General features: G+C 46.5%; 1 protein-coding gene across 3 annotated transcripts in view; it reads right to left on the reverse strand.

Annotated features, from left to right (window-relative positions):
* The window catches only part of LOC134966895 (FXYD domain-containing ion transport regulator 5-like), a 41,285-nt gene that overhangs the window by 15,251 nt on the left and 3,649 nt on the right, over positions 1–22,385 (reverse strand). Inside the window, exons 3-10 of one of the 3 annotated variants that reach the window (XM_063943931.1) lie at positions 13,618–13,659; positions 11,654–11,695; positions 11,510–11,569; positions 10,210–10,299; positions 7,355–7,405; positions 4,831–4,872; positions 3,197–3,271; positions 1,591–1,633 (exon numbers count right to left, since the gene is read on the reverse strand). In XM_063943931.1, the coding sequence (XP_063800001.1) occupies positions 1,591–1,633; positions 3,197–3,271; positions 4,831–4,872; positions 7,355–7,405; positions 10,210–10,299; positions 11,510–11,569; positions 11,654–11,695; positions 13,618–13,659 (445 nt within the window). Of the gene's footprint in view, positions 1–1,590; positions 1,634–3,196; positions 3,272–4,830; positions 4,873–7,354; positions 7,406–10,209; positions 10,300–11,509; positions 11,570–11,653; positions 11,696–13,617; positions 13,663–22,385 lie in introns of all 3 variants that reach the window. The other 2 variants (XM_063943930.1, XM_063943932.1) reach the window with 2 other exon arrangements.

Genomic DNA, 22,385 nt, shown 5'->3' on the forward strand with positions numbered 1-22,385 from the left:
ATCTTGAGGTGTGAGGTGTTCAGAATAGACTGGAAATGAGTGGAAATTAATGTTATTGAGGGTTATAATACCATAGGATCAAAATTACCCCCAAATTCTGTGATTTTAACTGTTTTTATGTTTTTTTCAAAAATCATCCAGATCCAAAACCAAAACCAAAACACAAAAGTGCCCGACGTACATCTCTAGAAATAATTTGTGTTACTTTCTGAGAGTCTCTCATTTTAGAGCGTTCTGCCGGCAACAAGAACCCGTCTATCATGGGTTCAGTTTGATTTACCAACGGACACAATACTGACGGTCATAATCCCGACAGCCATTGACCTACAGTCAAAATACCGACATGGTCAAAATACCTTCATTCATTATGCCGCCATGTTCAAAATGCCGATATAGGTGGTCATTCCGAGTTGTTCGCTCTGTAATTTTCTTTGCATCGCAGCGATTTTTCGCTTATTGCGCATGCGCAATGTTCGCACTGCGACTGCGCCAAGTAAATTTGCTATGCAGTTAGGTATTTTACTCACGGCATTACAAGGTTTTTTCTTCGTTCTGGTGTTCGTAATGTGATTGACAGGAAGTGGGTGTTTCTGGGCGGAAACTGGACGTTTTATGGGAGTGTGCGGAAAAACGCTACCGTTTCTGGGAAAAACGCGGGAGTGGCCGGAGAAACGGAGGAATGTCTGGCCGAACGCTGGGTGTGTTTGTGACGTCAAACCAGGAACGACAAGCACTGAACTGATCGCACTGGAAGAGTAAGTCTCGAGCTGCTCGGAAACTGCACAGAGAAGCCTTTTCGCAATATTGCGAATCTTTCGTTCGCAATTTTGAGAAGCTAAGATTCACTCCCAGTAGGCGGCGGCTTAGCGTGTGCAAAGCTGCTAAAAGCAGCTTGCGAGCGAACAACTCGTAATGAGGGCCATAGTCAGAATACCAACATTTGAAATGCCGACAAGTCAACATACCATCATGAGTTTTTCTTTTTTGGGGGTGTGTCAATGTCGACATAGGTCGACATGGACACATCTAAGTGTACTTCTTTCGGGCACGGTGCCTAGCTGCGCCCCTCCAGGTCCACTGGGATGGTAAAGTATGAACAAGTCTATTTTGGGGCAAAAATTCCTTAAAAATGCATGTCGGCATTTCAAAAGTCGGTATTCTGGCACAGCTACAGGGTACACAACTGACCACGCCCCTTCTCCATGAAGCAATCTAGCACATTGCTCATTTCATCCGCTGGGTGAAATAAGCTGCCCCCACATGTCGTTCCCCCCTCGCTCAGCACACATCTCCCCCGTGAGTACTGCCCTTAAAAGGAAACTGTCAGGACAATTGCTTTATCTGGAGGGGAAGTTTGACTCTAACATCCTTGTAATAGATCAAGGAGGAGATGTACTAATCAGTGAAAAAGGTGGAGAACTATGCCAGTGGAGAAGTTGCCCATGGCAACCAATCAGCACTGAAGAAATTGCATACTGTAAAATTATGCAGAGCAGCTGATTGGTTGCCATGGGCAACTACTCCACTGGCTCACTTCTCTTTTACCACTGCTTAGTACATCTCCCCCTAAGTTACAAATCCATAACTCACCGTCCTCGCCGCCGTCTGCAGGAGAGTCCGCGGCATTTCCCACCTGTGGAGAAAGAGCAGTTCCTGTATCAAACTCTAATTCCGTCCCTTAAGCAAAGAAAGACCACGGTCCCTCCAACCAAAGGGTTCGGCATTAAGGTCTTTCCCATAGGAATGAAACATTTAGCCATTCAAAAGAATAATGTATACAACACTCCATATGGAAACATAAGAATATAAAACAGATACAATGAAACTAGAGGTATATGTCGGGGTTGATTGTGTATTGTATATGTCTGGAGAACAGTATATACTGTATTTCAGCAGATGAGCCATCTAAATATACTAAACAGCACAGGGGTCATCATCTATCACAACAACGGATGAGAAGGTCATGCAAATAAATCTCTGGGATCCAATTACATTATAAACTTTAAAAAGTATCTGCCACAGAGTAAAGGGCCCTGCATAATGCATTAGCCTTGTTCAGTGGTTCCGAGAGGGAGGGGGGGGGGTACTAATTACCCAGGCCCAGGTCTGATGGAGGGGCCCAGTGGGGATCCAGGTCCTCCCCCACCTTGCCTGGTAGCAGCAGCCGCAGCTCTTCTCAGTGTGACCAGGTGCTTAAAATACAAACAGAATCTTTTCTAAGGGTGATTAGGCCACACACCCTTGAAAAGAACCAGGGCCCTATTAGGCTCTCTACTGCCCTGGCCTTGTCTAGGTTGGGTGGGTAAAAATCCCTTTCTCCCTTATAACGGGTGTAGTATGGCTGACCGGCGGTCTCCTGAGCGCCGGTCAGCTTACCGACGCCGGGATCCCGGCAGCATATCGACGCCGGGATCCCGGCGGGGAGGGGCGAGTGCTGCAAGCCCCTTGCGGTCTCGGTGGCGACCTGCAGTCGCCACGGGTTCTATTCCTACTCTATGGGTGTCGTGGACACCCACGAGTGGAAATAGTCCCTGTTGGTCGGCATCGGGATACTGAACCGGCGGGATGGTGGAGGAGGTCATGTGACTGTCGGTCAGCAGACCGCCGGTCACATGAATACCACCCCTTATGACTTCAGGGACCCTGGCTATAGAGCATACTTACCTACTTTGCTGAATCCTCCTCTGGGAGGAGGCAGCGTTGTAGGTGCATGGGGGCGTGGCCGGCAGCAGGGCGGGCATTCCGAGGCGTGGCCAACAGGGTAGTGTACAGCCCTGGAGGCGTGGCATCTGGATCGCGTCATCGTGGCTACGCACCCCGCTATGCAGTGCCGAGAAAAGAGGTGCTGTACAGCGGGGGGCAGAGCTTCGATGACGCAATTTAGCGGCGAATCGCATCATCGGACCCCCTCGGACCGCCCACTTGTTCTCTGATGCGGGCGTACGAGGAGGGTCGTGGAGGGGGCAGCATGGAAAGCAGGAGGCTTGCCCACCTTTCCGGGGGGCCGGGAGGGCCACCCGATTTTCGGGAGCCTCCCAGCCATTCCGGGAGGGTAGGCAAGTATGCTATAGAGTGCTATTACCATACTGGTGAGGACAAAAAACAGTTATTCTCGCACCCATTTTGCACAGTAGCTTAGAAAAAGAATGAACTAGAGCTAGTCACTGAATGATGTCATACATGATGTCATACTCACTGGTCAGCACCAGGATCCCGATGACGCACAGTATCAGCGCACTGATCAGGCCATGTTTCCTCAGTTCATATTCATCTGCCAATAACAAAAAAACAAACAAAAAAACATTTTCCTTGAATGGATATTACGCTTTGTTTTTAACTCCTTTCTACAACAATCTCTCTGCCATGTCTTCCTACTGTATGAATACTTTGTAGTTTTGAATGCATTCTGGGACGGGATGCGGTCAATTTACCTACAATCAAAATCCCGACAAGGTCAAAATCCCGACAACCATTGACCGACGGTCAAAATTCCGACAAGGTCAAAATACCGCCATTTAAAATACCGACAAGGTCAAAAAGTCGACATGAGTTTTTCATGACTCTTTAATTGAAACAGTCATACTTTACCATCCCAGTGGACCTGGAGGGGGGAATATCATAGTGTGCCCGAAACGGTACACTTAGACGTGACCATGTCGTCAGTGACTCAAAACCCCCCCAGAAAACTCATGTCGGTATTTTGACATTTCAGCATTTCAAATGTCGTCATTCTGACTATGTTGGCATTTTGAACATGTCGACATAATGAATGTCAGTATTTTGACCATGCCGGTATTATGACTGTTGGTCAATGGCTGAAGGGATTATGACCATCAGAGCAAGGCACCATGCCCGAAGGGGACGCGGTACACTTATACGGTGTCCGTGTCGACCTGTTAACAAACACATAAAAAAATTGAAAAATTTGTGTAGACTTTTTGACCTGTCGACATTTTAAATGACCGTATTTTGACCGTATCTGTATTTTAAATGTCGATATTTTGAGCTTGTCGGGATTGTGACCTTGTTGGGATTTTGACTGTCGGTCAATTGTTGTCGGGGTTTTGATTGTAGGTATTTCATATTAAACCTTCTGGAACATTTTGGAGGCAGATAAATAATATGTACTTAGTTGTAATGTTGTTTCGGAATGGAGCAGATCTTGTTAGTTGGCTATAACATTAACAATGGCATATAGGGCAATACGGATGGTGTAGTGGTTAGCATTACTGCCTCACAGCACTGATGTCTTGGGTTCAATTCCCACCTTTGCTCTAATTGTGTGGAGTTTGTATATTCTCCCCGTACTTGCGTGGGTTTCCTCCCACAATCTAAAAATATACTGGTAGGTTAATTGGATCCCAACAAAAATTAACCCTAGCGTGAATGTGTGTGCGTGTACATGTGGTGGGGAATATAGATTGTAAGCTTCACTGGGGCAGGGACTGATGTGAATAGCCAAATATTCTCTGTAAAGCGCTGCTGAATATGTGTGTGCTACATAAATAACTGGTAATAAATAATGATATCAAAACTTAGTTACAGTAGATTTTGATTATCTTGTCATCCATTCTTGGGTGTCTATTCATAAATCAGTGAAAAGTGTGGAGAAGTTGCCCATGGCAACCAATCAGCCGCTCCGTACAATTGTATAGTATGCAAATTATAAATGTTACTGCAGTGCTGATTGGTTGCCATGGGCAACTTCTCCCCACTTTTCACTGCTTCATGAATAGACCCCTTAGTCTGAAACTAATTCAATGTACATATACCTGTTCCTGCTCAATCCGGGCTGTATTCACTGTACTGGAAGTAAAAAGTCTTACTCACCATTGCGGAACCTCGGATCGGGTTGGTCACCTACAACTTTGTCTGAAACAGAAAGAACAGAAAACAAATACTACCCTGATACCACACTCTCTGTTCGCTGCGGTCATTCATCTGTACATTTATTCAATGTAGTGACATTTTGATCCACAACATCTATTCTGTGCCACATGTTGGACTTAATCCAGCAGAAAAGAAAACTATAGTTCAGACTTGGGGGGTGATTCCAAGTTGATCGCAGCAGGATTTTTGTTAGCAGTTAGGCAAAACCATGGCCCTCATTCCGAGTTGTTCGCTCGTTCTTTTTCATCGCATCGCAGTGAAAATCCGCTTAGTACGCATGCGCAATGTTCGCACTGCGACTGCGCCAAGTATCTTTGCTATGAAGAAAGTAATTTTACTCACGGCTTTTTCATCGCTCCGGCGATCGTAATGTGATTGACAGGAAATGGGTGTTACTGGGCGGAAACACGGCGTTTTAGGGGCGTGTGGTTGAAAACGCTACCGTTTCCGGAAAAAACGCAGGAGTGGCCGGGGAAACGGTGGGAGTGCCTGGGCGAACGCTGGGTGTGTTTGTGACGTCAAACCAGGAACGACAAGCACTGAACTGATCGCACAGGCAGAGTAAGTCTGAAGCTACTCAGAAACTGCAAAGTAGTTTGTAATCACAATATTGCGAATACATCGGTCGCAATTTTAAGAAGCTAAGATACACTCCCAGTAGGCGTAGGCTTAGCGTGTGTAACTCTGCTAAATTCGCATTGCGACCGATCAACTCGGAATGAGGGCCCATGTGCACTGCAGGTGGGGCAGATGTAACATGTGCAGAGAGAGTTAGATTTGGGTGGGGTGTGTTCAATCTGCAATCTAAATTGCAGTGTAAAAATAAAGCAGCCAGTATTTACCCTGCACAGAAACAATATAACCCACCCAAATCTAACTCTCTCTGCACATGTTATATCTGCCTCCCCTGCAGTGCACATGGTTTTGGCCAACTGCTAAAAAAATTCCTGTTGCGATCAACTTGGAATTACCCCCTTGGTTCCAAGTACATTTCTCCAAAACATTATATGAGTGATGATAATAAAACTATTCTTGCTAATAAAACGAAAGCTTTAGGGGGTAATTCAGACCTGATCGCTAGGAAGCGATTTTTGCAGCCCTGCGATCAGATAGTCGCCGCCTACAGGGGGAGTGTATTTTAGCTGTGCAAGTGTGCGATCGCATGTGTAGCAGAGCTGCGCAAACTGATTTTGTGCAGACTCTGCGCAGCCCAGGACTTACTCAGCCGCTGCGATCAAATCAGCCTGTCCGGGACTGGATTTTACGTCAGACACCCTCCCTTCAAACGCTTAGACACGCCTGCATTTTTCCAGATGCTATCTGAAAACGGCCAGTTGCAACCCACAAACGCCCTCTTCCTGTCAATCAGCTTGCGATCGCCTGTGCGATCATTTTTTTCTCACCATCCCATCGTTATGCACCGATGCCCGGTGCAGTCGTCCAATGCGCCTCTGCATTGCGGTGCATACGCATGCGCAGTTCAGACCTGATTGCAGGCTATGAGAAAACGCAGCCTAGCGATCAGGTGAATTAACCATCCAGTGTAGAAGACTTTGGACGCATTCTACTATTCAGCCACAAGAGGGCACTGTTTCATGAGAGATTGTATAGTGCTGTGTGTCATTTTTGGTGCACAGCAGACACTCATCTCAAAAAGGAGTGTGGTATGGAAGGTAGATAGTAACTAGGTCGGCATTGTCTAGGTCGACCACTATTGGTCGACAGTAACTACATGCCCTCCAACATTTTACACACAAAAATCGGTACAAATTAGAAAAAGGGGCGTGGCCACGGGTAAAGGTCGACAGGGTCTCTAGGTTGACAGGGTCTTTAGGTCGACATGGTCTAGGTCCACAGGTCAAAAGGTCGACATGAGGGGGGTTTTGTGTTGTTTTCTTCGTAGAGTGACCGGGAACCCCAATTAGTGCACGTGTCCCCTCGCACTTCGGGCAAGGTGCCTCCCTCCGCTACCGCTGCGCTCGGAACAGATTACCATTCCAATCGTAGTCCACATGGATCGTTAAGTATGAATAGGTTCAAAAAAAAGAAAAAACCTCATGTCGACCTTTTGACCTGTCGACCTAGGACATGTCGACCTAGAGACCCTGTCGACCTAGTTACTGTTGACCAATAGTGGTCGACCTAGATAGTGTCGACCTAGGTACTGTCGACCAATAGTGGTCGACCTAGATAGTGTCGACCTAGTTACTGTCGACCTAGAGACCGGATCCCCTGAAAAGGTTTCTCCGCAGGAACAGTGGCGCACGCAGACAGTCGTGTTTAGCTAATGGTTTCTGACATCACCATGGAGACCTGTAACTATTGGCGAAGTCTTTATTATGTCCCAGCTTTGTCAGCGTGTGTCATTGATATGTAAATGAGGTAATGGTAATTAACATTGTTTTGTTTATTTAGAATCACTATAATAACCATAATTGTACACAAGACATAATCCGTGTCTCACCTTTGGTGCTTTTGTGGTCAACAGAACTTGTGGTCACACTTTTATTGGAACCTGAAATAAGAAACAGTGAGTAGGATAGACAAAGCGTGGGACGTGCAAGGGTTCTGCAGCATATGCTGCGCTAGGTCAGATCTTAGTAATACACGTCCGACCCAACATACACAAGTGCAAGATACAGATGGAGACATCTTTACCTTGGACTTTAATAAGAGTAACTTAGCCAGGGCAGTCGGATTTAGGGGGTCATTCCGAGTTGATCGCTCGCTAGCAGTTTTTAGCAGCCGTGCAAACGCTATGCCGCCGCCCACTGGGAGTATATTTTAGCTTAGCAGAAGTGCAAACGAAAGGATCGCAGAGCGGCTACAAAATAATTGTGTGCAGTTTCAGATTAGCTTCAGACCTACTCAGCGCTTGTGATCACTTCAGACTGTTCGGTTCCTGTTTTGACGTCACAAACACGCCCTGCGTTCACCCAGCCACGCCTGTGTTTTTCCTGGCACGCCTGCATTTTTACGAACACTCCCTGAAAACAGTCAGTTGCCACCCAGAAACGCCCTCTTCCTGTCAATCACTCTGCGGCCAGCAGTGCGACTGAAAAGCTTCACTAGACCTTGTGTGAAACGACATAGTTCTTTGTAATAGTACAACGCACGTGTACATTGCGCTGCATACGCATGCACAGAAGTGCCATTTTTTTGCCTGATCGCTGTGTTGTGACCGAAATCTGCTAGCGATCAATTCGGAATGACCCCCTTTATTCCCTGCTGTAATTACTTAATCCTCTGCTGTATTGTTCTCTCTGTATTGTATTGCAGCTGAGAACAATAGATGAAAGGATTATGCTAATAAACCTTGGCGTGCCTAGGGGCAGCAGAGAAGCCTAGATGAGCATGGCTCCATCAGTATATAGGTCTTATATTTTTCGTACTTCTTTTGTGCGTCTGTTATCCCTATACACCAAATGAATGTGTAATAAAGACTGATACAGATGAGCAGTGTACCTGATCTTTCTTTACATTTTGCATCTACGTTGTGTTGCATTTTCCGCGTAAGGCTGCTCACAGAGCGCCAGAGACACGGGGCTGCAATTTTAATCTCGCAAGAGTTGGCCACACACATGTACAAAGTCGCAAATGAAGCACAGCAGAACGTGGCGGGAGGAAGAGCTGCGGCCGCTGCATCGGCTCAGTCACACACAGAAATACAAGTGTCGGACGGCACAGTGGCTTGAATACGCTAGCAATGACGTTTTGTCACTTCCAGTTGTTTTATTTATGTGAATAAGATTCTTGGTGTGGCTGAGCGACCCGTAACCTGGCTACCCCAGCAGGGACTATTTGGCGCTACTAAAACCACAGTATAAAACGACAACTCCCAAATCTAGCACAATCCAATCATGCAAACGTGACAAAGGGTCGCAGGGAATTCGTGGCCCGACTCAACCTCGAACGCCGGGCCGCTTCAGTCACAGGTGCCCGATGGTTTCTTTACTAGGAATGCGCCGGAGCTGCACTGTGCATGTGCTGCGATTGTGCAGCGGCTCAGCACAGATGTCCCGTGGTCTACACGATTGTCACAATGATAATCCGATGCTGCGTCAGCACAGGCAGCGGACCTTGAGAAGCCGTCAGTGGGGGTCTTTTTACACAAGATACCTCCTGCTGCATTAACATAGCTTCTCTAAGACACAGCGCCGGGCCACTCTGCGTTCACTTCTGAATCCGGCCCTTAGAGTCATGCCAAGGCCCAACTCAGATATGTAGAACTTGGATTTGTCAGGCTGAGTGAAGTACAAACTCGTCTCTAATGAAGCATTCTATTCTTCTGCCACTAGGGGTGCTGTTTCACCATAAAATGATCTTTCACTCAAAATGAGCTATTTTGGGGTGTGTTGGCTTAGGGCACACTGGGTAGATGATTTGAGCAGGAGTTGGCTGGACCGTGCCTCTGCAATTTCTTGGGGTGAAGGTAGAGTATGCTGGTTTGCAGCTCTGATTGTGAATTACACCATAGTTGCCTACCCTCCCTCATTCTGCAGGAGACTCCCTGTAATAGTAGCAATCTCCCTCACTCCCTGAATGGACCAGCAATCTCCCTGATTGCACCTTATCCCCATTATGCAGCTGTTACATTCTTGGGGGGAAAATAAAATAAAAATCAGAGATACATACATTCAGATGGGATCATCGGTGCTATCAGTGGCGTCACAAGGGGGGTGCGGGGGGTGCGGCCCGCTCCCGGGTGTCACCCGCCGAGGGGTGACACCAAAATGCCGGCTCCTGCAGAGTGACAGAAGCCGAGTGCTGCACTGTTATATTATGTGCAGCACTCGGCTCCTGTCACTTTGTAGGAGCCAGCACTGCAGGGACAGCACCTCCCGAGAGTCAGCCCTCACCTCCCACACCCCCCAGTGAGAAAAAAAACGGGTGTCGGGACGCGAAGCCCCGCCCCTTTGCGTGCCTGCAATGGTTTAAAAATGGGTTCCGCCCATGAAGCCCCGCCCCTCTATTTAAGCCCCGCCCATTCCCGCGAAGCCCCATCCCTTTTATCCTCACTGCCGCACCGGGTGTCACAGAGGTGAGTGACGCCTCTGGGTGCTATGTCCCTGCATTGTTATAAGGCACAATGATTCTTATGGCTACATGCCGTTTATATAAGGCTTCTCCTGACCACTTACAGTATATGGAAGCTCTTGTAAAACACAATACACAAAAAATCCTGCAAAATATCATTGTATCTAAAGGGGGGTACTCACAGAACGATCGCTGCTTAAAATCTAAGCAATCTGACTAGATTGCTTAGATTTTAAGCCTGATCGCTCCGTGTGGAACCCCTACAGCGATGTCCGTTCTCACCCAGTGTTGTTGAAGTATGAGGAGATTCTGTTGTGGTATAAACATTCGGTCTTGTGGAACCATCCGGTGACGTGGAAGGGGTTGTGTTTTCTGCGTGATATAAATGTACACATTACACATTTCACACAATACACAGTGGCATAACTAGAATAGGTTCAGGGGGCACATTCTGCACCATCCCCCTACCCACCAAACATCTTCACCCCCAGCGTAGGTGATAGAAGATCCTTTCCATCTGGTGCACATGGACCATCTGCTGAAAATATCACATGGAAGAGGTTGGGGATGTGGTGGAAGGAAGGGGTGGGTGGACTACACTACAGAAAGGCACCCCTCCATTACAGATACATCTCATTATGTCATGTGCCTCATGATACCCACAATACCCTATAAGGTAGCCAGACAGTTGCCACCTAGAAACACCAAACTTCTGATAGCCAGAGAACTGCCCAAGGTTGTAGCCCCCATCATGGGGATAAATTTACTAAGATGGGAGTTCTATTTAAGATGGGATGTGGCCCATAGCAACCAATCAGCTTCTACTTCTCATTTATCTAGCACCTTCTAGAAGTTAATACCTGTAATCTGATTGGTTGCTATGGGCAACATCCCATCTTAAATAGAACTCCCATCTTAGTAAATTTACCCTAAGGTGTGTATGCAGGTGAGTGCGTTGCATAGTGATTAGGCAGTTTTTCTAAAAAATCACTAAATGCAATCAGTTTTGGACAGGCGTGTGTCAAAGGCCCGTTATTATCTTTTGCCTTAGAGTACACCATTGTGCGTAATCACTATAAATCTAGTAGAAACTACTGTGATGACATCACTGAGGCACAAAGTTCAGTTATGATGTCACTGCTGCATATTAATCAATAAATCTGGATGTGCTAATCACTAGCTGACTCTGCTGTGGGGGCGACGGGGGGTGGGGGCATCTGAATACAGAGCTGTCTCTTTGATTTAAAGATCATTGTAGTCTAGATATATGTTGATTAAAATGAGGATGCTGATCAGACTGGGAGACACATCAATCAGAGACTGAGAGACACCTCAATACCTATAAATGTGTGTGACCTGTACATGGTGCAGTAGTACTCCTCTCTGACCTGCAGGTGGCGCTGTTACACCTGTTAGCCCAGCTTTTGGCTTCTGTGGGATATCTTTATCCAGGCTGCAATTATGCTAGCAGTACTGTACTGTAGCTAGCCAGAGGCTGAGTATAGTGCAGGCACTGTCATTTAAGGATAGAGGCTGGTATTCTGCTTATTACTAGATCAGTGGGCTGCATGGGGTCACTCACCTGTGTCTGATGATGATGATGGTGTACTCAGGGCAACACTCTGCGGTATAGTGACGGAATCTAGAAAACATGCAGTACAGGATATATATGCTGATCATTCAATATGGGCTACACTGACTGGGTGTAGGTACAAAGAGGTCTTACCTGGCTCTCTGGTGGCAGAAAGGCTGGAGGGGCTTGGTGAGGCTTGTGAGAGAGAAAAAAACACATTTAAGGAGCTTTTAAAGCCACGGCTGAATAATGTTTCCATAACCTGCATATTGATGAGCTGTTGAAATACTTGAAGTGTTCCTAAGTGTACACTGGATGCTGTCTAACCACCTTTATAGAATGCAGATGTCTCTAACGACGTGTTCGGGAGAGTGGTGCGTCTCTGTCTTTCATTTCTCATGGGCGGTGCAGAAACCAGGGTCTGCAGGACCAGATTACTGGATTACAATGTATTGCAGTACCACTTGTGGCCACCAGGTGATGATATAAAATGAAGAAACCCATTTTTGCAGTTCCCATTTGTTTAACACACTATGGGGGTCATTCCGACCTGATCGCATGCTAGGTTTTTTCGCTGTGGTGCGATCAGGTCCAAACTGCGCATGTGTATGCACCGCAATGCACATGCGCGTCGTACGGGTACAAAGCGGATCATTGCCGTGCGATGGATTTAACAAATAATCCATTCGCACAGCCGATCTCAAGGAGATTGACAGGAAGAGGGCATTTGTGGGTGGCAACTGACCGTTTTCTGGGAGTGTTTGGAAAAACGCAGGCGTGTCCAAGCATTTGCAGGGAGGGTGTCTGACGTCAATTCCGGTCCTGAACAGGCTGAAGTGATCGCAGCGGCTGAGTAAGTTCTGGCAACTCAGAAACTGCCAGAACTTTTTTGTGCCGCTCTGCTGCACATGCGTTCGCACACTTGCAAAGCGAAAATACACTCCCCTATAGGCGGTGACTATCTGATCACAGCGCTGCAAAAAATAGCTAGCGAGCGATCAACTCGGAATGACCCCCTATGATTCATAAGCTACGTTAGGAGAATTATATGTATTGACAATCAGAAGTTCATCTTTATTACCTGAAAGTTAGGAAAATGGAGGCGGTCACCACGTGTTATGTGGAGAGGGATCCAAAGGGAATTCTACGTAAAGAAGCCCACAGGCAGTATACATGGCGTTACCCAGGGTCGGACTGGCCCACAGGGGTATAGGGGAAACCACCGGTAGGCCCCACTGCCTGAAGGCCCACTCCTTCCTCTAGAGATCAGGTTCCAGACTGTGCACTTGTATTATACATGGTAGGTATGTTGCATTACACTGCACAAGACTATTGTGTATTTCAATCCTCTGTGGAGGCTGGCCACACCCCCTTTGTAGGCCGTCCACACCCCTAAGTATGGGCCCCTATCACTGCATTCCCCCGGCTGGCCCTTCATACCCCAGTCCGACACTGGCGTTGCCTATCAAGGACAAGCCCTGGGAAGTTTTGCTTTCCAGAGCTTGATACATGTAGTGAGCGTGGCAAGCCACCCAAAACGGTAGTTTTTGTTGTTTCTCCCTCATTTTACCCTTAGTACATCTCGCCATTAGTTTGGTCAGGGTGTGGTTTGTTGGGTCGACAGTAACTAGGTTGACAGTCATTAGGTCGACCACTATTGGTCAACAGTGACGATGTCGGCACCTGAAATATGTTGACATGGTCATTAGGCCGACATGGAAAAAGGTCGACATAATTTTTTTAAATTTTTTTTGGCGTAGTTTTCTTCATAAAGTGACCGGGAACCCCAATTAGTGCACCGCGTCCCCTTACACGGCTCATTTCACTCGCCGTGCTTCGGGCAAGTGTTACTTCAGCCACGTTACTCTTCCCAATCGTAGTCCACGTGGATCGTAAAGTATGAAAACATTTTTAAAAAACTCATGTCGACCTTTTCATGTGTCGACCGATGCCACGTCGACCTAGTGACCACGTCGCCCTAATGACCGTATCGACCGAATGCATGTCAACCAATAGTGGTTGACCTAATGAGTGTCGACCTAAAGACCAGATCCCGTCTGGTCATGTTAGTGGATATGTGCTGTTATGAACATTTGCGCTATGCTGCGTTGCCTTACCTGGTTGGCTGCTGGCAGAAGGGCTGGTGGTGGTGAGAGAGCCTGCTGAAAAATTCAAGACAGCATTTATTAAGAAATCAGTGAATACGCCAGCAGAGCATCCTGGGCATCACTGCGCTTCATTAAGCTACATTCACATCAAGACTACCGCTTCATGACAAAGCTGCCCAGTGTGCGGAGAAACGCGTTGAAGGTACGGAGAGATCAGCTGCTGCTGTACCTCCCGTTGTCTCCAAGTCTCTGCACCATTCCGTCTATGCCTACCTGCTTGGGCATTCAATGACGATAACACCGGCCTGAGATCGCTGAGGTGTTCCTCAATTCACCCACTGCCAGGAGGTATGGCGTCACCACATAGAGTGTCCGCGGCTACCTTAGCTTCACTGCACTACTGACCCCGGAGGGCTAATGACATAGTAACATAGTAACTGACATAGTAACATAGTAACTAAGGTTGAAAAAAGACAATTGTCCATCGAGTTCAACCTATTTGTGGTCTCCTATGCAGTCTTATTATAGGACTAGTTATTTTTATGTTAGGACAAGTTATATTAACTATAATGCGTGCCTACGCACCATAACCCTGAATAGCTTTATCCAATAGGAATTTATCTAACCCATTCTTAAAGGTGTTGACTGAGTCCGCTGTTACTACTCTCTCAGGCAGGGAATTCCAAACACGTGTTGTCCTTACTGTGAAAAAACCTTTTCGCCTCAATGTGCGGAAACTCCTCTCCTCTAACCTAACCGAGTGACCACGTGTCCTCTGTGCTGATCTTATAGAAAACAGGTCCCTCCCGAGCTCTGTGTATTGACCCCTTATATATTTGTAGATGTTGATCATGTCCCCTCTTAGTCTCCTCTTTTCCAATGTAAACATGCCTAGCCTTGCAAGCCTTTCCTCATATTCCAGCGCCTGATGACCAAGCCAAGACACCACAGATGAATACCATTTGCACTAGTGTGATGATAAAACCTCCTATTACACTCTAAGGGGCTCATTTATCAACAAGTGATAAACTCACTGTGATAAAACTTGTTGCGTATGATGAATGGTGCTCCAGCCTCCCAACTTTTTAAAAAAACAAAGAGGGACCTTTGCGCGTGCCAGAAAAGGGGGCGTGGTCTATATGAAAGGGGCATGGCCTCGCGGCAGAGCCTAGATCGTCACGCCTCCTTGTACCATCACTGAGGAGGCATACCCAGCAATCTGAGATCCTGGCATGCCCTCTGTCACCTGTGAATAGACGCACAGCAGTGAGAGGAGCCTCCCAACTGCCCCCCCCCCCACCCCTCCTCCACCGCGAGACACTGCGGCCCGCAGGTGAGACAGCCCCAAAAAATGGGACTGTCCCGCAAAAATCGGGACAGTTGGGAGGTATGTTAAAGATGCAATTGTGTATACATTGCTCTGTCAGCCATGATTCCTGCAATACTGTGAGCTGTCCCCACCCTTTCCTTTTGTCCCCTTCTGACACCTCATATTTCTGAGCCAAAAGAAGTCCATTTAAAATGACATCCATGGTGTTGCAATTGCTGACCCGGGTTGAGTTAAAAGGAGCCAACCCTGCAATAACCCGGGTTGAAAGTGTAGTGTGAAAGGGTCTGACCCGTGTCCGACCCTGGTCGGACTCAGGTTCAAAATACCGGGTCGAACCTGGGTTTGTGGTGTGAAAGGGGTATTGGGGGTCATTCTGAGTTGTTCGCTCGCTAGCAGTTTTTAGCAGCCGTGCAAACGCTATGCCGCCGCCCACTGGGAGTGTATTTTAGCTTAGCAGAAGTGCAAACGGTTGTATCGCAGAGCGGCTACAAAAAAAATTTGTGCAGTTTCAGAGTAGCTCAAAACCTACTCAGCGCTTGCGATCACTTCAGACTGTTCAGTTCTTGTTTTGATGTCACAAACACGCCCTGCGTTCGCCCAGCCACGCCTGCGTTTTTCCTGGCACGCCTGCATTTTTCCCGCACACTCCCTGAAAACGGTCAGTTGCCACCCAGAAACGCCCACTTCATGTCAATCACTCTGCGGCAACCAGTGCGACTGAAAAGCTTTGCTAGACCCTGTGCAAAACTGCATCGTTCGTTGTGACCGTACATTGCTTGTGCGCATTACATCGTACGCGCGCATTGCGCCGCATACGCATGCGCAGAACTGATGATTTTTTTGCCTGATCGCTGCGAACAAATTCAGCTAGCGTTCAACTCGGAATGACCCCCATAATCCACTATATTATTGAGAAACATTGTATCTGGTTTGAGCAGATTGGGACTACAAAGCACTACCACATTTGTGGCTACTATATTAAAGACACTTATGTTACTATTTATCCAATGCATGAGGAGACAAACAAGTTATTTCATATCCAGTCATTAATATCTTGTGGATTTTCTTGGAGTATTCTTAGAAGTGATTAAGATTATGCTGCTTTATGTTTTGTTCTAGTTATATGTTGATCTATTTTTATATTTCACTCCTGGGAGTTTATTATTGACTATAAATTTTTACTTGATTATAATAAATTATTTTTTATTACTATTATAGCATCGTTGTTATGTATGTGCGTGTAATTGGGCGCCAGCTGAGCTAACTTTCATCAAGAACTAACTGCAAACTACGGGGGTCATTCAGATCTGATCGCAGCAGCAAATTTGTTAGCAGTTGGGCAAAACCATGTGCACTGCAGGTGGGGCAGTGCAGTGCCCCGTATTCAGGGTTATGGGGCATAGTCACGCACTATGGTTATTATAAAAAAGAGGGGTAAAACGTAACGGCAGTCATCAACTTCAGTCATAATTTTATACAAAATAATCGTGCATAGGAGACCACAAATAGGTTGAACTCGATGGACAATTGTCTTTTTTCAACCTTAGATACTATGTTACTATGTTACTATGTAACATGTGCAGAGAGAGTTAGATTTGGGTGGGGTGTGTTCAAACTGAAATCTAAATTGCAGTGTAAAAATAAAGCAGCCAGTATTTACCCTGCACAGAAACAATATAACCCATCCAAATCTAACTCTCTCTGCACGTTACATCTGCCCCACCTGCAGTGCACATGGGCCCTCATTCCGAGTTGTTCGCTCACAAGCTGCTTTTAGCAGCATTGCACACGCTAAGCCGCCGCCTACTGGGAGTGAATCTTAGCTTAGCAAAATTGCGAACGAAAGATTAGCAGAATTGCGAATAGACACTTCTTAGCAGTTTCTGAGTAGCTCCAGACTTACTCCTACACTGCGATCAGTTCAGTCAGTTTCGTTCCTGGTTTGACGTCACAAACACACCCAGCGTTCGCCCAGACACTCCCCCGTTCCTCCAGCCACTCCCGCGTTTTTCCCAAAAAGGCAGCATTTTTTCACACAATCCCATAAAACGGCCAGTTTCCGCCCAGAAACACCCACTTCCTGTCAATCACATTACGATCACCAGAACGAAGAAAAAACCTCATAATGTCGTGAGTAAAATACCAAACTTCTTAGCAAATGTACTTGGCGCAGTCGCAGTGTGAACATTGCGCATGCGCAGTTTGCGGAAAATCGCTGCGATGCGATGAAAAAGAACGAGTGAACAACTCGGAATGAGGGCCATGGTTTTACCCAACTGCTAACAAATTTGCTGCTGCGATCAACTCAGAATTACCAACTACATCCCAATCGCAACAAACATAAGGAAAGATATGGGGGGGAAACACAGGTTTCCATCACTTTCAGGACTGCAAATGCTGCAAAAACAAAGGAAACAATACAACAGCAGCAACGGATTTCGGGGGTCATACAGACCTGATCGCACGCTAGTTTTTTTTTTGCTGCGCTGCGATCAGGTCAGAACTGTGCAGGCGTATGCACCGCAATGCGCATGCGCGTCGTACGGGTACAAAGCGGATCGTTGCTGTGCAATGGGTTTTATGAAGAATCCATTCGCACAGCCGATCGCAAAGAGACTGACAGGAAGAAGGCATTTGTTGGTGGCAACTGACCGTTTTCTGGGAGTGGGTGGAAAAACGCAGGCGTGTCCAAACGTTTGCGGGACGGGAGTCTGACGTCAATTCCGGGCCCAAACAGGCTGAAGTGATCGCAGCGGCTGAGTAAGTCCAGAGCTACTCAGAAACTGCACAAAACTTTTTTGTACCGCTCGGCTACACGTGCGATCGCACACTTGCATAGCGAAAATACACTCCCCTATAGGCGGCGACTATCTGATCGCAGCGCTGCAAAAAAAACCTAGCGAGCGATCAAGTCTGAATTAGGCCCTTGATCTCCGAAGAAACAATACAAAATAAAAAGACAGCTCTCCTGTAACACAGAGGGAGCCCTCATGTACATGCAGACATCAGTATATAGGACAAATGAAAATACAGTTATCCTGTAACACAGAGGGAGCCCTCATGTACATGCAGACATCAGTATATAGGACAAATGAAAAGAAAAATGAAAACTTGAATTGCTGAGTACATCTAGTGTTAGTAAAGGGTTTACAAGGAACCCGCAGCATCACCCAACATTTCTCAGTGCATAATAGGGACCCCAAAGGTCTGAAATTTGTAGGAATTGAAAAAATACTGTAACACCAAATTGGAGAGGGGAAGATATAACCACTGCGTTAACGAAAGCAGAGAGCAAGCGGATCTACATTATGAGTCGTTGGAATCCACGTGGACTAAATACAGCTTTGGAGCGTAATGCTTCTCTGGAACTTGAAAATGAAAAATGTTTTTCATTTCTTTTTATTACATTAATTTTACCCATTTCACCTTATTACCCATTAAAAAAAAAGTTAAAAAGTTACAGTACAAATACATTATAATCAATGCTTTGAAAACCATATGATTCTTTATTTTGAACTAGCTGGAGTACCTGGCGTTGGCCGGAATTTTAAGAATGTTTGTTTACAAAAATTAATTTAAATATTAAACACAGTATAAATAACAATACGCTTGTATGTAAAATTTCACAATCTTTGCTTGTAAACTGTGGATTTGTATAAAAAGACAGAAGGACAGAAGCACAAATTTTTGCTTTTATATATTAGATAAGTACATAGATAGATCCTCCTCCCCCAAACACTCCACAGTTTCTTATATAGCACAGCACATTATGTATCTCCTGATATACTCTGTGCTGCTGGGCGACCGTGCTACTTCCACTATATAACTCTCAGGCTGTGACTTCCTGCTGCCTCCATTCCCCTCTCCACATCATGTCACTGCCCCTGTCACATGCAGCCCTGTCATCACTGACATATCACTCATTTCCTGATATACTCTGTGCTGCTGGAGACCCAGCTCCTTCCACTACATAACTCTCAGTCTGTGGCTTCCTGCTGCCTCCATTCCCCTCCTCACATCATGTCACTGTCCCTGTTACATGCAGCCCTGTCCTCACTGACACATCACTCATCTCCTGATATACTCTGTGCTGCTGGGGATCCTGCTCCTCCCACTATATAACTCTCAGTCTCTGGCTTCCTGCTGCTTCCGTTCTCCTCCTCACATCATGTCACTGCCCCTGTCACATGCAGACCTGTCCTCACTGACACATCACTCATCTCCTGATATACTCTGTGCTGCTGGGGACCCTGCTCCTCCCACTATATAACTATCAGTCTGTGGCTTCCTGCTGCCTCCATTCCCCTCCTCACATCATGTCACTGCCCCTGTCACATGAAGCCCTATCCTCACTGACACATCACTCATCTCCTGATATACTCTGTGCTGCTGGGGTACCCTGCTCCTCCCACTATATAACTCTCAGTCTGTGGCTTCCTGCTGCCTCCATTCCCCTCCTTACATCATGTCACTGCTCCTGTCACATGCAGCCCTGTCCTAACTGACACATCACTCATTTCCTGATATACTCTGTGCTGCTGGGGATCCTGCTCCTCCCACTATATAACTCTCAGTCTGTGGCTTCCTGCTGCCTCCATTCCACTCCTCACATCATGTCACTGCCCCTGTCACATGCAGCCCTGTCCTCACTGACACATCACTCATTTCCTGATATACTCTGTGCTGCTGGGGACCCTGCTCCTCCCACTATATAACTCTCAGTCTGTGGCTTCCTGCTGCCTCCATTCCACTCCTCACATCATGTCACTGCCCCTGTCACATGCAGCCCTGTCCTCACTGACACATCACTCATCTCCTGATATACTCTGTGCTGCTGGGGACCCTGCTCCTCCCACTATATAACTCTCAGTCTGTGGCTTCCTGCTGCCTCCATTCCCCTCCTCACATCATGTCACTGCCCCTTTCATCACTGACATATCATGCATGTCCTGATATACTGTGTGCTACTGGGCCACCCCTAGGGGTGCTAGTGGTGTGTTACCCCCAAAGTGTTTGTTCACAGAGTGTAAATAATATGTGTAGCAAGTTTGGTGTAAATTGCTGCAGGCATTCCAGAGTTATGCTGTCTGCTGAAATACTCAGTGCTCCTGTCCCACCCCAAGAGGTGCTAGGGGTGTCTAACCCCAACAGAGTTTGTTCCCAGATTGTAAGGCAGATGTGTACCAATTTTTGAGTACATTGCTCCAGCAATTCCGGAGTTATGCTGTCTCCTGATATACTCTGTGCTGCTGTCTGCCCCCCTAGTGGTGCTAGGGATTTCAAATTGTTTTAGTTGCCTCCGCCATGTTTTAATGCGCTTGTATGTAAAATTTCACGATCTTCGCTTTTAAACTCTGGATTTGTATAGAAACACAGAAGGACAGAAGGACAGATTTTCATTTTTATATATTAGATTATGTTTTTATACAAAACAATAAATTACATGCACATCCTTCAAGACTGTTACCCAAAAGGCCCCCTGGCAATAATAAGAATTAGGGGGGTATCCAATTATCCACGACAGTGTGCCAGACGCAAAAAATTGTTGTTGTTTTGTTGCATTATTTTATCAACCGTATCCAATCCGTCAAAATCACCCTTTTTTCATGCGAAAATACATAGGTCCCACGAAAAGCCATGGACCTCTGTATTTTCACGGCAATTATCGCGGGCCTAGGAAGGGGGGGGGGGCACTTATTGCGAATTATGCTTTGCATGCGTGAGGGGATAAGCTTCGGTTTATCAGGGATAATTGGATAGCCCCCAGTGAACCAATTAAGGGCCTAATTCAGACCTGATCGCAGCAGCAAATTTGTTAGCAAATATACAAAACCATGGTGGTCATTCCGAGTTGTTCGCTCGATAAATTTTTTCGCATCGCATCGATTTTCCGCTTAGTGCGCATGCGCAATGTCCGCAGTGCGACTGCGCCAAGTAAATTTGCTATGCAGTTAGGAATTTTACTCACGGTTTTTCTTTGTTCTGGTGATCGTAATGTGATTGACAGGAAGTGGGTGTTTCTGGGCGGAAACAGGCCGTTTTATGGGCGTGTGCGAAAAAACGCTACCGTTTCTGGGGAAAACGTGGGAGTGGCCGGAGAAACGGAGGAGTGTCTGGGCGAATGCTGGGTGTGTTTGTGACGTCAAACCAGGAACGACAAGCACTGAACTGATCGCACTGGCAGAGTAAGTCTGGAGCTACTCAGAAACTGCACAGAGAAGTCTTTTCGCAATATTGCTAATCTTTCGTTCGCAATTTTGATAAGCTAAGATTCACTCCCAGTAGGCGGCGGCGGCTTAGCGTGTGCAAAGCTGCTAAAAGCAGCTTGCGAGCGAACAACTCGGAATGAGGGCCCATGTGCACTGCAGGTGGGGCAGATATAACATGTGCAGAGAGAATTAGATTTGGGTGGGGTGTTTTCAAACTGAAATCTAGGGGGTAATTCCAAGTTGATCGCAGCAGGATTTTTGATAGCAGTTGGGCAAAACCATGTGCACTGCAGGGGGGGCAGATATAACATGTGCAGAGAGAGTTAGATTTGGGTGGGTTATATTGTTTCTGTGCAGGGTAAATACTGGCTGCTTTATTTTTACACTGCAAATTAGATTGCAGATTGAACACACCCCACCCAAATCTAACTCTCTCTGCACATGTTACATATGCGTCCCCTGTAGTGCACATGGTTTTGCCCAATTGCTATCAAAAATCCTGCTGCGATCAACTTGGAATTACCCCCCTAAATTGTAGTGTCAAAATAAAGCAGCCAGTATTTACCCTGCTCAGAAACAATATAACCCACCCAAATCTAACTCTCTCTGCACATGTTACATCTGCCCCACCTCCAGTGCACATGTTTTTGCCCATTTGCTAACAAATTTTCTGCTGCAATCAGGTCTGAATCAGGCCCTATCTGCGGTAAATTACTACGGCTAATTGGATACCCCCCTTAGACCAGTAAATCATTAAAATAAATTCACTTTCTGCAAATCGACCTTTAGCTTTAGCAGGTGACTCCCGTTATTTATCTCATTGTAGTATTTTAAAATACTTTGATATATTTTTTAATTTTTGCTAACTTACAGTAATTACACTGCGGTAGCAGAAATTTTCTCAGAGAAGTGGGGATATGTGCGTAAATATTGGCCCTCATTCCGAGTTGTTCGCTCGGTATTTTTCATCGCATCGCAGTGAAAATCCGCTTAGTACGCATGCGCAATGTTCGCACTGCGACTGCGCCAAGTAACTTTACTATGAAGAAAGTATTTTTACTCACGGCTTTTTCTTCGCTCCGGCGATCGTAATGTGATTGACAGGAAATGGGTGTTACTGGGCGGATACACGGCGTTTCAGGGGCGTGTGGCTGAAAACGCTACCGTTTCCGGAAAAAACGCAGGAGTGGCCGGGGAAACGGTGGGAGTGCCTGGGCGAACGCTGGGTGTGTTTGTGA

This window comes from Pseudophryne corroboree, chromosome 10, assembly GCF_028390025.1.
Source record: "Pseudophryne corroboree isolate aPseCor3 chromosome 10, aPseCor3.hap2, whole genome shotgun sequence".
NCBI classification, from domain to species: Eukaryota; Metazoa; Chordata; class Amphibia; order Anura; family Myobatrachidae; genus Pseudophryne; species Pseudophryne corroboree.